The sequence below is a fragment of the Chelon labrosus genome (assembly GCF_963514085.1).
Source record: "Chelon labrosus genome assembly, chromosome: 11".
NCBI lineage: Eukaryota > Metazoa > Chordata > Actinopteri > Mugiliformes > Mugilidae > Chelon > Chelon labrosus.
Window position 1 is genome coordinate 11,276,790 of NC_140344.1, and position 13,258 is coordinate 11,290,047.

The 13,258-nt window shown below is 39.7% G+C and overlaps 2 protein-coding genes across 2 annotated transcripts; both read right to left on the minus strand.

Moving 5' to 3' along the window:
- Positions 1–1,491: 1,491 nt before the first annotated feature.
- LOC311495759 (galanin receptor 2a) lies at positions 1,492–2,631 on the minus strand (the record flags this gene model as incomplete). The annotated part of the gene is made up of 1 exon (XM_084555334.1): positions 1,492–2,631. The coding sequence occupies exon 1, from the start codon at positions 2,413–2,415 to the stop codon at positions 1,492–1,494; it is 924 nt and encodes a 307-aa protein (XP_084411460.1). The 5' UTR covers positions 2,416–2,631.
- A 4,775-nt stretch (positions 2,632–7,406) lies between these two features.
- Positions 7,407–8,866, minus strand: pthlhb (parathyroid hormone-like hormone b; the record flags this gene model as incomplete). Its single annotated transcript, XM_084555796.1, has 2 exons — positions 7,407–8,179; positions 8,748–8,866. The coding sequence occupies 2 exons, from the start codon at positions 8,864–8,866 to the stop codon at positions 7,789–7,791; spliced, it is 510 nt and encodes a 169-aa protein (XP_084411922.1). The 3' UTR covers positions 7,407–7,788.
- Between the last annotated feature and the right edge of the window lie 4,392 nt (positions 8,867–13,258).

Below are 13,258 nucleotides of genomic sequence, written 5' to 3' on the forward strand. Positions count from 1 at the left end.
TCCTCTCCCACTCCAAAGTTTAGACCTGTAATGGGCTGAGAAAAGAGTGGGAACACAAGTGTGTGCTTTTACCTGATGTGCCTGTGCTGCTAAAAGAATGGCACACTGAAACCAGTGGTGTTGACCCACTAAGCGGATGGCCAACAGCTTCTGGGGGATTAAGCTAATTTTTTTTAAAAGAGCAGTCATCCCTAAAATACTTTTGGTTATGTTTGATTGTGTAATGAGCATGTGATTAACCCCCTCGTGAGTAGACGTCTACTTGACCTTAAGTCACATGGGGATACGCACAGAGCAGTCACAATATCCTGTGTTACCACCACCGTACTGAACTAAATATTTCTAAGAAGATTTGAAAAACATTTAATTTAAAAAAAACAACTTCACAAGATAGCAAACATAGCCCAAAAAGGTGGAGAAACTGTGTGTTTTAAAAATAAAATCACATTTATATGTCTTGAATAACAACTATGACTGGCTCATTACAGTTACAAACCCTCACCATGTCTTCGGTGTCCAGGTAAACATCCTGTTGCCACTATGTAATATGTAAAGGTCATATATAAAGCTTTCAGTGATAAACTGAAACAATTGTAGTGACAGATCAGAGTTTTTCATTCTGTCCAGCCTGAGATTCTGGACCCAGGGTTGGTGAGACGTCACTTTTGATGGCTCACTTTAGTTGTGTGAAGGTGAAAGGCTGCAGCTTTACCCCACGGTTTTTCATTACTTGTTATTTAGAGGAATACTAGTGGATCATATGGCTCACACTTAATGGCCATCCTCCGCCAAGGTAGCAAAATGTACTGAATGATTTATTGCTGTTTGGAAGAACAACTGTTCAGTGAACGGAGACTACCTCTAGAGTATAAATATATCAGTTCACCCACGCTTTTATTACAGTTTAATTATCACATTGTCAGATAGACCTGCTATCCTTACCTGTAGACAGACAAACTAACACATTTAAGTACTGATCCATCGCTATCTTATATCTTCTCAGTAAATCCAAACGGTTATGCCAGAAAAAAAGTCTTTCACAAAAAAAATCTTTGTTACTCACTTTAAAAAGGAACATTTACTTGCTTAAATAAAGCACTCTTATTTTTATGTGATTACAACAGTAAGCAAATTAAACAAACCATTTCCCATATATTAAGCAAATATTGATTTACACTCGTCCCTAAAACATTTTTCAAGATGATAGTGAATGAATACAAGAAATCTTGTAACAGAGCTGGTACACTGGAGGCAACGGAAATATTACATAAAAATTGTGTAATTTTAATCAATTATCTGCATGAAAATAAAGTCAAACCTTAAAAAAGTCAGAAAACATAATATATAATAATAATTATTAAGGTGATCATAATATTATTTTCAGTTCTGCAGTTATAGTTTGGTAATACAAAAGTAATTGATTTGTTTATGCAGTAATTGTAAAAAAACAGTCACCATCATTTGCCTGATGTAGAAACAAATGAGCTGAATTTAAAAGCTGTCTGTGGGGAGGCTTATGACCTGTGGCTGCACTCTGTTCCTGTTGCAGCCAAAGAGCCAGGCTGCCCTCCTGTGGCGATAGCGTTTAGACAGCAGCACATAGAGCACTGGGTTGATACAGGGGTGTAGGTACTGGAGCACAGTACAGATAAAGTAGAACATCTCCCAGACCTGTCCGTGGCGATACAGGCCCAGGTACACACACAGTTCCAGCACATAACCAGGCAGCCAGCATACCGAGAAGGTGGCAGCAGCCAAAAACACCATGACAGAGGCCCTGCGGGTGTTCCTGGCACTGGACACTGACATTACAGGGCTCTTGTGGAGAAAAACAGCCAGGCGGACATAGTTGAAGGCGATGACCAGCATTGGAATAAAGTAGTAAAGTACAAACTGGCTTAGGACCACTTGGTAATGGTGCTCATGAATGGTTGGAAGGCAGAAGGTGAAGTTGGCAACACTTGGCCCCACAATTTGTTTGGTGGCAAACATTCGCAGAGGCAGGCTGATGAAGAAGCTGAGAGCCCAGACCAAGACAAACATGAGGATGACCAGATCCATGGTGGGCGGTTGGTATGGGTTTGTGATGATCATGGCACGTGTCATGGACACAGCACACAGAGAGTAGGTGCTGGCCGCCAGGCTGAAGGCTAGCAAGAACTGGTAGACCTTGCAGGAGACGTCACCTAGAGGCCAGGAGTGGCTTACTGCTGAGTGCAGTGTGAAGGGGATGAGCAGGAGGGTTAAGAAGTCAGCCAAAGTCATGCTGAGTAGGAGGATGTCCAGGCGGTTCTTACGCAGTGTGTTGTACTTGGCAAACAAACAGAAGACCAGCAGGTTGGCACAGAGCCCAATACCCAGGATCACTCCACAGGCACAGGCAAAGATCAGTACGTAGGTGTTAGGAACAGCCATGTTTTCATCACCTTGACATCACCTGTCAAATAAAATATGTCATATAATCAGTTGATCACTTGGTCAAACATTTTATAGACAGAACAGTAGATTAGTCCAGAAAATATGTGATGGTTTAATCAATAAATATAATCGTCCCTGCCCTATTTATGTTACCTCTAGTGGAAAGTGGGATGTCATAGCTCTAAATCTTAAGGTTTGTTTCTAGCTTGGCCATAATACACTTAAATTAGTTTAAAAAACCATATGTAAGTTTGCCTGAGTGATAAATATAAAACATATATATCCTTTAATTTCACCTAAACACATTAATGATCACAAAAACACAAGGAACATAGTGTACAGAGTTATATATGGCTCTCTGCTGAGTAGTAAAATGTCATATTGGATGTAACTGGCAGCTACTGAAAGCTATATTTACACAACATAGATGCATTTAAATGGTGTCAGGTTTATCGTTTTGACACTCACCATCGTTGTTCCTCAGCTGTATCTTCTAACAAATTCTCTATGAGTGAACCATCCTCATTATGTAAAAAAATTCTCTTTTACTAGTTTCTGTCCTGTTAAAATGGACTGAACAAGGGCGAGGTGGCTGCCTCTCAGGACTCATTACAAAGTGAGATGGATGAATGTGGAGGGAAGAAAGGCAAACATTACTTGGGCCAGATTGATTCTGGTTGACTGGGTTTAAAGAGAAATGGCCTCTAGTCACCTGCTGAGAGAGTTGTGAGGTTCTCTGCATGTCATTCTTAGTGTTTGAGGGTATTTTATTTTTTTTGACGCCCTATAGTGTAGAGCAGAGGTCTTCAACAGGGGGTCCGCGACCCCTAGGGGGTCCGCGGAGGTACTGCAGGGGGGTCGCGAAAATGTTTTGATTGATTAGACATTTTTTTATATTCACCTCCACAATTTTTTTTAAACACACATGAAGTTCTTTTTAAATGTTATACAGCTTGGGGATTATGGGGAAAAGAATCAAGGCTCTAACTATTATATAACATATATTTATGGGCGATTTCCTGATAGTAGTGATCATAAACGGCAACAGAGTCAACCATCTTGATGTAAATAAACGATCTATGCTGCTGTGCCATACTATAGGACCGGTTTAATATAAAACACAATTTTATACAATATATATATATAAGTAGGGGGTCCCCGCTCCATCTCTCCATCAGATTGGGGGTCCTTGGCCTGGAAAACGTTGAAGACCCCTGGTGTAGAGTATATAATAAATGTTAACATCGATGACAGCCTTTGTAACTAATGAAGGTCTGATTACAGTGTAACATAGATATTTTTAATTATATGCTGTATAATCATATCTATAACATTTTTGGGGATGACTCTGCAGAGTTATCCACATAAACCTGAGTCATGCACTGACAAATACTAATATTTATTAATGTAAGGAGCTGCTTTATTTTAAACTGATGCTTTGATGAATGTTGGCTGTAGATTGTACTTCACACACCACATGCTGTTTTTTTTTTTGTCTCTTTTGTTTTTTTGCTGAACATGAATGTCTCATGCAGAACCCTATAAATGATGGTGGAAGCATTTCTTCAGGCAGATGTATTTATCGGTTTTGTTCATTTGTTAAGCCCTGTGATAGACTGATGACCTGTCCAGGTTGTACCCCGCCACTTGCCCAATGTCACCTGGGATAGGATCCAGCCCCTGAAGTAAAGTGATATTTGTGGGGACAACAGGTATCAGCATTGTAAAGTCATATAACCATATTGTTATATTTTTTAACATCTGTCCTATTAGAAGTGTGTTTTGAACAAAAAAAAAAATCCACTGGCAAACTGATAAGATTTATTTTACATAGTGAATGATAGCAGTTACACAGTGAATTTTAGCTATTATTGTAACAATAATATTGTCTACAATTGTGCAAAAACTTATTGACAGGCAAGTATTAAAATGTATTTAAAACTACACAAAAAAATAGCCTACATAACTACTCTAAAAATATATGACTAATTTCTTAAACAACCATGTTGAAAGACACAACCCGTGGTCGTGGAAACGATGTCTGTTTGAGAAGGGTCAAATCATTGGCATGCATCAAGCAGAGAAAACATCTAAGGAGATTGCAGATAATGCTAAAATTGGGTTAAGAACTGTCCAACGCATTATTAAAAACTGTTGTCGGAAAGAAATCCTGATTGATCGTGATCCGTGATCACTTAAATGTTTGATGAAATCAAATCGAAGAAAAACAACAGTAGAACTCAGGGCTATGTTTAATAGTGAAAGTAAGAGCATTTCCACACGTACAATGTGAAGGGAACTCAAGGGATTGGGACTGTAGCCTTAAGAAAACCACCAATCAGTGAGGCTAACCAGAAAAAAGACTTCAATTTGCTAGGGAGCATAAAGATTGGACTCTGGAGCAATGGAACATGCGTTCTGATGAGTCCAGATTTACCCTGTTCCAGAGTGATGGAGTCATCATGGTAAGAAGAGAGGCAGATGAAGTGATGCACCCATCATGCCTAGTGCCTACTGTACAAGCCTGTGGGGGCAGTGCTATGATCTGGGGTTGCTGCAGTTGGTCAGGTCTAGGTTCAGCAACATTATGTGCCCAAAGAATGAGGTCAGCTGACTACCTGAATATACTGAATGACCAGGTTATTCCATCAATGGATTTTTTCTTCTCCTCACGGGCATATTCCAAGATGACAATGCCAGGATTCATGGGGCTCAAATTGTGAAAGAGTGGTTCAGGGAGCATGAGACATCATTTTCACACATGGATTGGCCACCACATGGTCCAGACCTTAACCCCATTGAGAATCTTTGGGATGTGCTGGAGAAGACTCTCCCATCATCAATACAAGATCTTGGTGAAAAATTAATGCAGCACTGGATGGAAATAAATCTTGTGACATTACAGAAGTTTATCGAAACAATACTGCAGAGAATGCGTGTTGTTATCAAGCTAAACGAGTCCAACAATTGTGTGATGTTTTTCTTTGGCAGTGTATGTCATGTTATCAGACTTGAACGTGTCCGGATGGATTTTAATAATTGCCATTTCCAGTCAAGAATGAGAAATTACGTTGAGCAGGTTTATTGTTTTCTTTCAGTATTTTCTCACAGGTGTTATGGATCTACTAGCGTATATATGCTAACTGGTGGCGGTTGTCCTAGAGCAAAGGTTTCCGCCAATCAGCAAGAAAAGCAGAAGAAAGTGGGCTTTTAGGGAGGAGTTCCTTAAAGAGACAGAAGCAACATCTGCTTGTTTCAGACAGTGGATGAACCAAGGAGCTTCTCACAATAAAGAGTAATAGATGAGTTCATCTTCTGAACTATGAATCTTGCAGAGCTACTCTAGTGGAGACCCTGAATAAAATACAGGAATGGAAATGAGCCCTCTAGGTCTCATTTAATAAGTACTTAACACATGTTCTTTCTCCTACGCCTCTTAACAGCTACTCTACACTCAACACACATGGTTATAAACCATTTTATTATTGTCTGTGGGCTGGTTTTAATAACTTTAACCTCCATTTAGCATTTATAAGCAAAGGGCTACCCATGTACTGATTTGTAAACCATCCTGCTCCATTTCTGAAGATGCTATTTTGGGATTTCCTTCCCCAAATAATTTTAACATTTTAGAATCAATTCTAACCACCATCATAGGACAGTCACTTTCCAAAGAAACGAGACCAGTCCACCTATTATGTTCTTGGTTCCTTCCATTCTACGGAGATATTAATGTTTCTCTTCATTGTTTGATTGATTTCTTCAGTATGAGCAGCAGGCTCCTAGCAGTGGCTTTATCAGGCTTTCCAGAGCATTTATGACTCTCTGTCAGCTAATGGCCTATCGTGTACACTGCTGCTCTTAGCACAGGATATAGCTGACGTTGATGCATTTGCTAAGCACTCCATTACCAGTGTCTGTGCCTTCATTCAGTGGCTGTTAAAATGCCACGTGCTCTCAAGTGGGACATTAACAGCTTCAGTGTTTTCTGTCCACACTGAAAAGTCAACAAAAACATTGATGTTTTTTTTAAATACAACCACCTTCTTGGTAAATTTCTCTGTTAAAAGTGTTTTGAACCAGATGTTACACTTACCATGCAGAAAGGCAACACGCCAGATTAATTAGCTTTGCAGTCACTTACTGCATGTAATTAAATAAAGATGGAATAATTAGTGGATTAATTCATTTTATTTTTGAAAATTATACAAATATATTTTTGAATGTTTTCTGACATTGTTTTGACAAAACAATAAACTGATCAATTTATATGGTAACCGGCAGAGTAATTGATCAGTATGTTTGTTCTATAAAAGAAAATTGTGATCTCTTCACTAGTAATTTTGTCTCACAGTCAAAATCCAAAAGGATCCAATCAAATACCACAAAAGAGTATTAAAAGAATTTGTACGTAGAAAATGACAAATATCATCAACAATTTATCAAAATATTAATTTGTTGTTTGATGAGTTGATTTGCTGTCATAAATGCTAAATGTCCCATTTGAGCTGCATATTACTGGTGAATAAAGACACCATGAATCAATGTATCTCTAATGGCTACACCTTTAATGTTTGATTAACTGGAAACCTGTACAGTATGCCCTCAGTGCAAGTGCAGAACGTTATTTCTGATGGTCTTGTAGCTCCCAACTCGGGCTTATACTATAAAAATAAACTTTAATGTCAAAAATTGGGAGTGGGTTTGATGACGCATCCAATAAGTTATAAGTCCAAGAGGGTGGGAAAGGAAATTAGAACGAGCAAAAAGAATCACCAAATAAAAACTCAACCACAAAAGAACATATACAGGATGTAACTAAAGTGCATTATGGAATTTAGTCAGCAGCTCCGTGATACATTCACACAATAAATATACATTTTCAAAGTGAAATAAATTATGGCAGAACCATCTGAACAGATGTATTCATTGAACAGTTTGTTGTGACTGTAAGTCCATGATAGTCAACACATATAGAGCCAAACAAAAGCAGACCACTCAGCATCCTTTTGTGTGAAGTTATTATACATAGGCAATAAATATTCCTCACTGTGCTGTACTGGTGTACACAGTTGGTTAGAAATTACAATAAAAGCAATTGTTTGGAAGTAAATCAGGGTTACAGAGGTGTTCATATTTTCCGAATAAATATGGACCTAAGAAGACGTTATGGTGAAACTCCAGGAGACGGATGTAAATCAAAAATAGAAACACTGCAAAATATTTTACAAGCACAACCCTGGGGCTGTTATATGAAGCGACTGAGTTGGACATGGTTCGATCCCGTCAGGCTTCGTTCAGTCTGTCAGTGTCTTAGTGCAGTACCATTCGAACGGTACTGGTGGTCTTTTAGGCAGGGTACTGTGTCCTTTATGGCCCCTTTGTCATGAGAGAACGTGCTCTCCTCCTCTTCTTGTCATTCTCTCTACGTCGGCCTAACCTCACCTTTTTTTTTCTCTTGGTGGCAACTTTCAGCGGCTGGTCCTTATAAGCCAGAGCCTTGTTGGTCTCCTGAGGGAGGTTAGGGTCCTCCCGATCCAGCCTGAGCCTGTCTGAGAGGTCCTTTGTTGCCCCTGGAGGCTTCTGGTGTAGAGCATTTCCACTGAAGGTTTGGCTCTGGGTCTTGCTATGCACCGGTGGGGCATGCTCATCGGCTGTGTGCACCTCCTCCAGCAGCCTCTGCAGCCACATGCGCCGCTTGAACTCCTGTAAAGAGCGCCCTTTATCGTGCATCAGCTGGGCGTGGCTCACCGATCTCTTCCTTACAGCAAAAAATAAATAAAAAGGGGAAAGATTCAGATGAACATGTATTAAATCAGAAAGTGGTTAAAAAGCCAGATTTTGAGATTAGATACTGGCTAAAGTCACTTTATATAGAGATAGCATATAGAGCACATAGTTCAGTTTTCTATTTTTGTTCTGTGTAATATTTTTTTTTTTTTTACCAATTGTCAGTAAAACAATTATCATAACAATTTTCCTTGTTTCAGCCTATGTGTGAAATTTATTTGACATAGCAGTGTTGACTTAATGTATAGAATAGGTTTAGAAGTGGTGGGAGCTATAATTTAGGGTCAAGCTTCAGGAAACCTCAGTACAGTAGGTGGCAGCATAAACAAGTCTGAGAGCTGTCACTAATCGGCGCTTCACATAGACCTAATACAGTACTTTATGTTAATAAGTCCAGGTAAACTCTAGCAGGGTTTTCTCAACACAAACATCTTTAAAAAATAAATAAATAAAAATTATGATTCATAAGTTGTTGTTTTTTTTAAATTATACATACAATATTCATACAATTATTTTTATTGATTATTAAAATAACTCACGTTCTGTTACTAAGTGCTTCAACAGGTCTCCCATCAAGAGACACTGGTGAGCACAGCAAGAACACAGTCAGACTCCACTGATGAAGCATGACTATAGAGCACATCCTCGAGCCCAACATCTGAAGAAAATAATAAATATCATCAGTCACTTTAATGAATTAATGCTAAACTGATTATCTGCTTTTCAACAATTGATTTTAGTAAGAATGTTACACAGTTACACAGCACATTAGCTCTCCAAGGCTGTTTATTAAAAAAATAAATAAATAAATAAATTGAACTTACATGGTGTGATTTTTCTTTCCAGTTTAAAATCCACAAATTGCTGCAAGCGCCCGAGGGATGATGTCTTTCCAAAAATTCATTTACAAATTAATGATGAAAATTATTCTTCCAAACACAATTTGGCCCGTTCAGAACTTGTGTCCAGATCCATTGGTGCAAAGGCAGCCTGGGGAAATCCCCTGCGAGTCTGCGCCATTCATTTGCCTCCCAACAGAGTGTGTTGAGCTATTTATTTCTCCCCAGTGTCCAAATTGAACGAGAGATAAAGATAGAAAGAGGAGCAGCCCATCAGCTGCAGAGCTGCCACTTCGCTCAGTCCTGCAGTAATCTCATGAAGAGTAACGCTGAAGCATCATCTCTGGTGGCTGGAGCTGCAGAGCGAAGCAGAGCAGAGAGAGTTTGTCAGTCCAGCACTGTGAGTGAGCCTGTGTGAGTCTGTCTGAGGGAGGCACTGAGAGAAAGTTAAACTCCTTTTTGGGTGAAGATGCATGCACTACCTCAGCCCCTACCCATTAAGTCCAGTCCTAACACCCTGCCCAACCTCCCAACCTCCCAACCCCCCAACCCTCACCTCTCTCCCTCCACCCAACCCTTCACTCACACCTGCTATGACATGAAGGTGGCGCCCATGCCACATCCGAACCACCACACAACAACACGTATGCAGAAGAGAAACTACATTTTTGATCAGTTTCAAGTACTGTACAAATAAGTCCTTCATAACGAGGTCAGAAATGACAGGTGTGCATCCATGTAGGTAATCACGGGCTACCGAGCGGAGAGTGAACAGTATAAGGGGAGGGGCAGGGTTACTCCAAAGTAAATAGCCAGGCCTCACCACTTTCCCAGGGGAGAATGACCATAACCTCAGAGAAACCCAACCCACAGCCTCTCACTGCAGACCATTCAATTCACCTCCACTCCGCCTCAGCAAACCAGCTCACCACCGAATGGTTACAGTGGCTTCTGAGGTATCTCTCAAATTCAGCTAATAAGGAGAGTAGAGAGCTTTGCACTGAGGCAGCCGTATACAATCCCAGGCTCTGAGTGTGCAGAGTGTGGCAGTAATATATTGTAATGCTTGTTGAATATGGATCATTTATTAATTTAAAGAAAGTTATTTCTGATTTTGCATTTGGCACATCATGATCATTTTGAATGTTGAAACTGTTACCATGTGACATAGTTACATTGCATAGGTCTAATTTCGATCAACTCCGCCATCAATAATGGCACAAAAGAAGGTTTTAAAAATGACATTAATTCACATTCAGTAATTCATTTTACAAGATTTAATTTCAATTTGCATAACAGGAAGCATTCTCACGGAACAGATACACTTCCATTTAATCATATCTATCTATCCACATTGACTCTAATACGCACATACCTGGGTGTGCTGCTGATCTTTTGGGAGTACACCCTCTGCCTATTCACTGTTGACTTTGCAATAAGATCAAAAATTCTAAATAGAATATTTTAAATTAAATAAATCACAACGCAAGCAGCTTTGCAATGCAGCACTAAACCACAAATGTTTACAATACCTCATGGTGGCGCTAGTGGAAAAAAATCATCGTCTAGGCACCATGAATGTCTGGGCCCTATACTGGCATGGTTAAAGATATGCTGTCTTATGTTTGCCATCTGTAATGTTTCATTTTCATTGAGCTAAGTTGAGTACTGTAAACTCTGCAGTTTTCTCCAACTGTGAAACTTGAATCATACAGCTGGCAAGTGCTGTCCGCAACATTCCTATCTGGTACAATATGAACATGCCGTTCTGAAGTTTTTTCAAACGGATCACTGCACAAAATGTAGTTGGACAAAATGAAAGATTAACGTTAAATGGATGTTAATGTGTGTGTATTCAGGGTTCATAAGAGTCTCTCATTTCTGCTTTAAGTTGTTCTTTGTTCTCAACACATTTAAATATTCCTATGATTCATTTCTGGGTCTTGACCTGTAGGTTTGAAGATAACAGAACGTTCTGTGCTCATACACTAAGTGCTTTGTATTTTTTTCCCTCCCGAATACTTTTGTCAATTTTTATTATATTTAACTGCCTTTATCTCAGTCCATTAGACTTTATCTGTTTTTCCAGCCGTGCTAGAGGTGTGGCTCTGTGGCAGTAATATTATGAGTCAGTCCACCAGCCAGAATGTAATATCCTAACTGTTGAATGGATTTCCATAAAGTTGCGTTCACTGATCTGTCATCAACATTAAAACCCCTGACAGGAAAAGTGAGTAACGTTGACCACCTTGTGACAATACAGTGTTCTCCTGGGAAACCTTTGGACCTGGTATTCGTGTGGATGTTACGTAGACATGTACCACCCACCTAGACCAGACCAGGCACACCCACCCCATAGCAATGACACTCCTTGATGGCAGCAGCCATCCCCAGCAGGATGCAGCCTGACACAGGCACAGTTTAGGAACAACTCAAAAAACATGAAAAACAGCACAAGGTGTTGACCTGGCCTCTAAATTCACTAGATCCCAAATTGATCAAGTATCTGTGGGATGCACTGAAACAAGTCTGATCCACAGAGGCCCCCCAGTAACAACATTCTGTTGCCAGACACCACAGGACACCCTCAGAAGGCCCATGTCCATTCTCTGATGAGTCACAACTGTTTTGGAGGCACAAGGGAGACCTACACAATATTAGGAAGGTGGTCATAATGTTATGCCTGATCAGTGTATATTCATGACTCAAAATACATTTTTTTCTAATGCTCTCGTGTCTCCTCTAGCAGCTCCACATGTCTCACATTTGTGGGATTGAATGAAATGTCTTTTCACTTGTCCATTATTGGATGGATTACCATTAAATCTGGGACAGACATTCATGTTCCCCTGAAGGTGAACAGCACTTTTGTCAGTGCCTTGACTGTAATCAAGCTGTACCGTCTGGTCAAAATTACACTTAGTCCAGTACTTACTAATGACTAATGACATTCCCATTAGTCTCAGCTGAACTGTGTGTTTCTTGCTATACGTAGATGGTAAACCTGCTAAGGGTAGCAATTTAGCATTAGAGCTGTGTGCATGTTAGCTTGTTGCATTTAGGAGGGTCTGTAGTAGTTCTCAGGAATGGTTTATCTCAGTATTATTTCTAAAGATGTGTAACCTAACCAGTCAATTTGCAGTTTGCACCATGGTTTAAAATGAACACTCGCTGAACAAGCGCCAAATGCGAGTATGTTTTCCATTTGGTGAACAAGGCTGTCGGCCACACTGGTTGGTTACCATGACAGGCATGTAATGAAAAACTGTGCTGAGAGTCTCTACTTTGTTTTGGTGTCATTTACAGGCACGCCACTTCAGGCTTTTGATGTCTTTGTTTGAGTAGAGAGTGAGGAGTCTATCGAGGGGTGTTAAGTTTCCCAAGGTTTGCCTATCATTATAAAACATAGGTGCAATGCCAAGTAATGGTAGCATTAATGATCTACATGAATGTTTTTAAACCTATTTTGAATGTTCTCTACTGTGTCATGGTGTCTTATATGATCGAGCTGTATCGTTCTACAGATGCAACCTTGATTATGAACCAGTGATTATTGACTTTTTTCATCTGTTATTTGGAAATAGCTGAAATATAACCTTGTTTAAAATGTCTTAAAAACTCTGAACGGTTCAATCATTATGAATACATTCTCTTAAAATATTAATACTTACATATTATTTGCGAGATGATTAAGATGAATGCCGTCTATTCAAAACCCTGAGTCATTTATGTGGCTGCTGTACCTAGCTCTTTTACTGGATGGACTCACTTGCATTTTCCCCTAATGAATAAAACCCATAAATTATTTCTATGTGCAGTGATGATTAGTAGAATCACTTCAAGCCAGTCCGGAGACCAGTTGGTGGTAAATTACTTAATAGAGGGCTCAGTATTTTACAAGCAGTCATGATTCAATTCAGCAAGGGGTCCAGAAAGGGTTTGGGGCTGGGACAAATATATGGCAGACCCCCCTGCTGTCTCCAAAATTCAGCTTTCTTCTGTTTCCAGTGAGTCTGCCCCAAACTTCCAACACTTTAACATTCGGTAGGGAAAAAATACCTCATCTGATTCCATTCTGCAAAGCCGTTACCTGCAAAAAAATATGAAAAAAATCCCATTTCCTGGCAGACTGCAGCGTATGGAACAGGAGCCAGGAAAGCTGCTTTTGATTCATGCTAAATTGCACTCTCAACACAGAACAGTATTCCTGT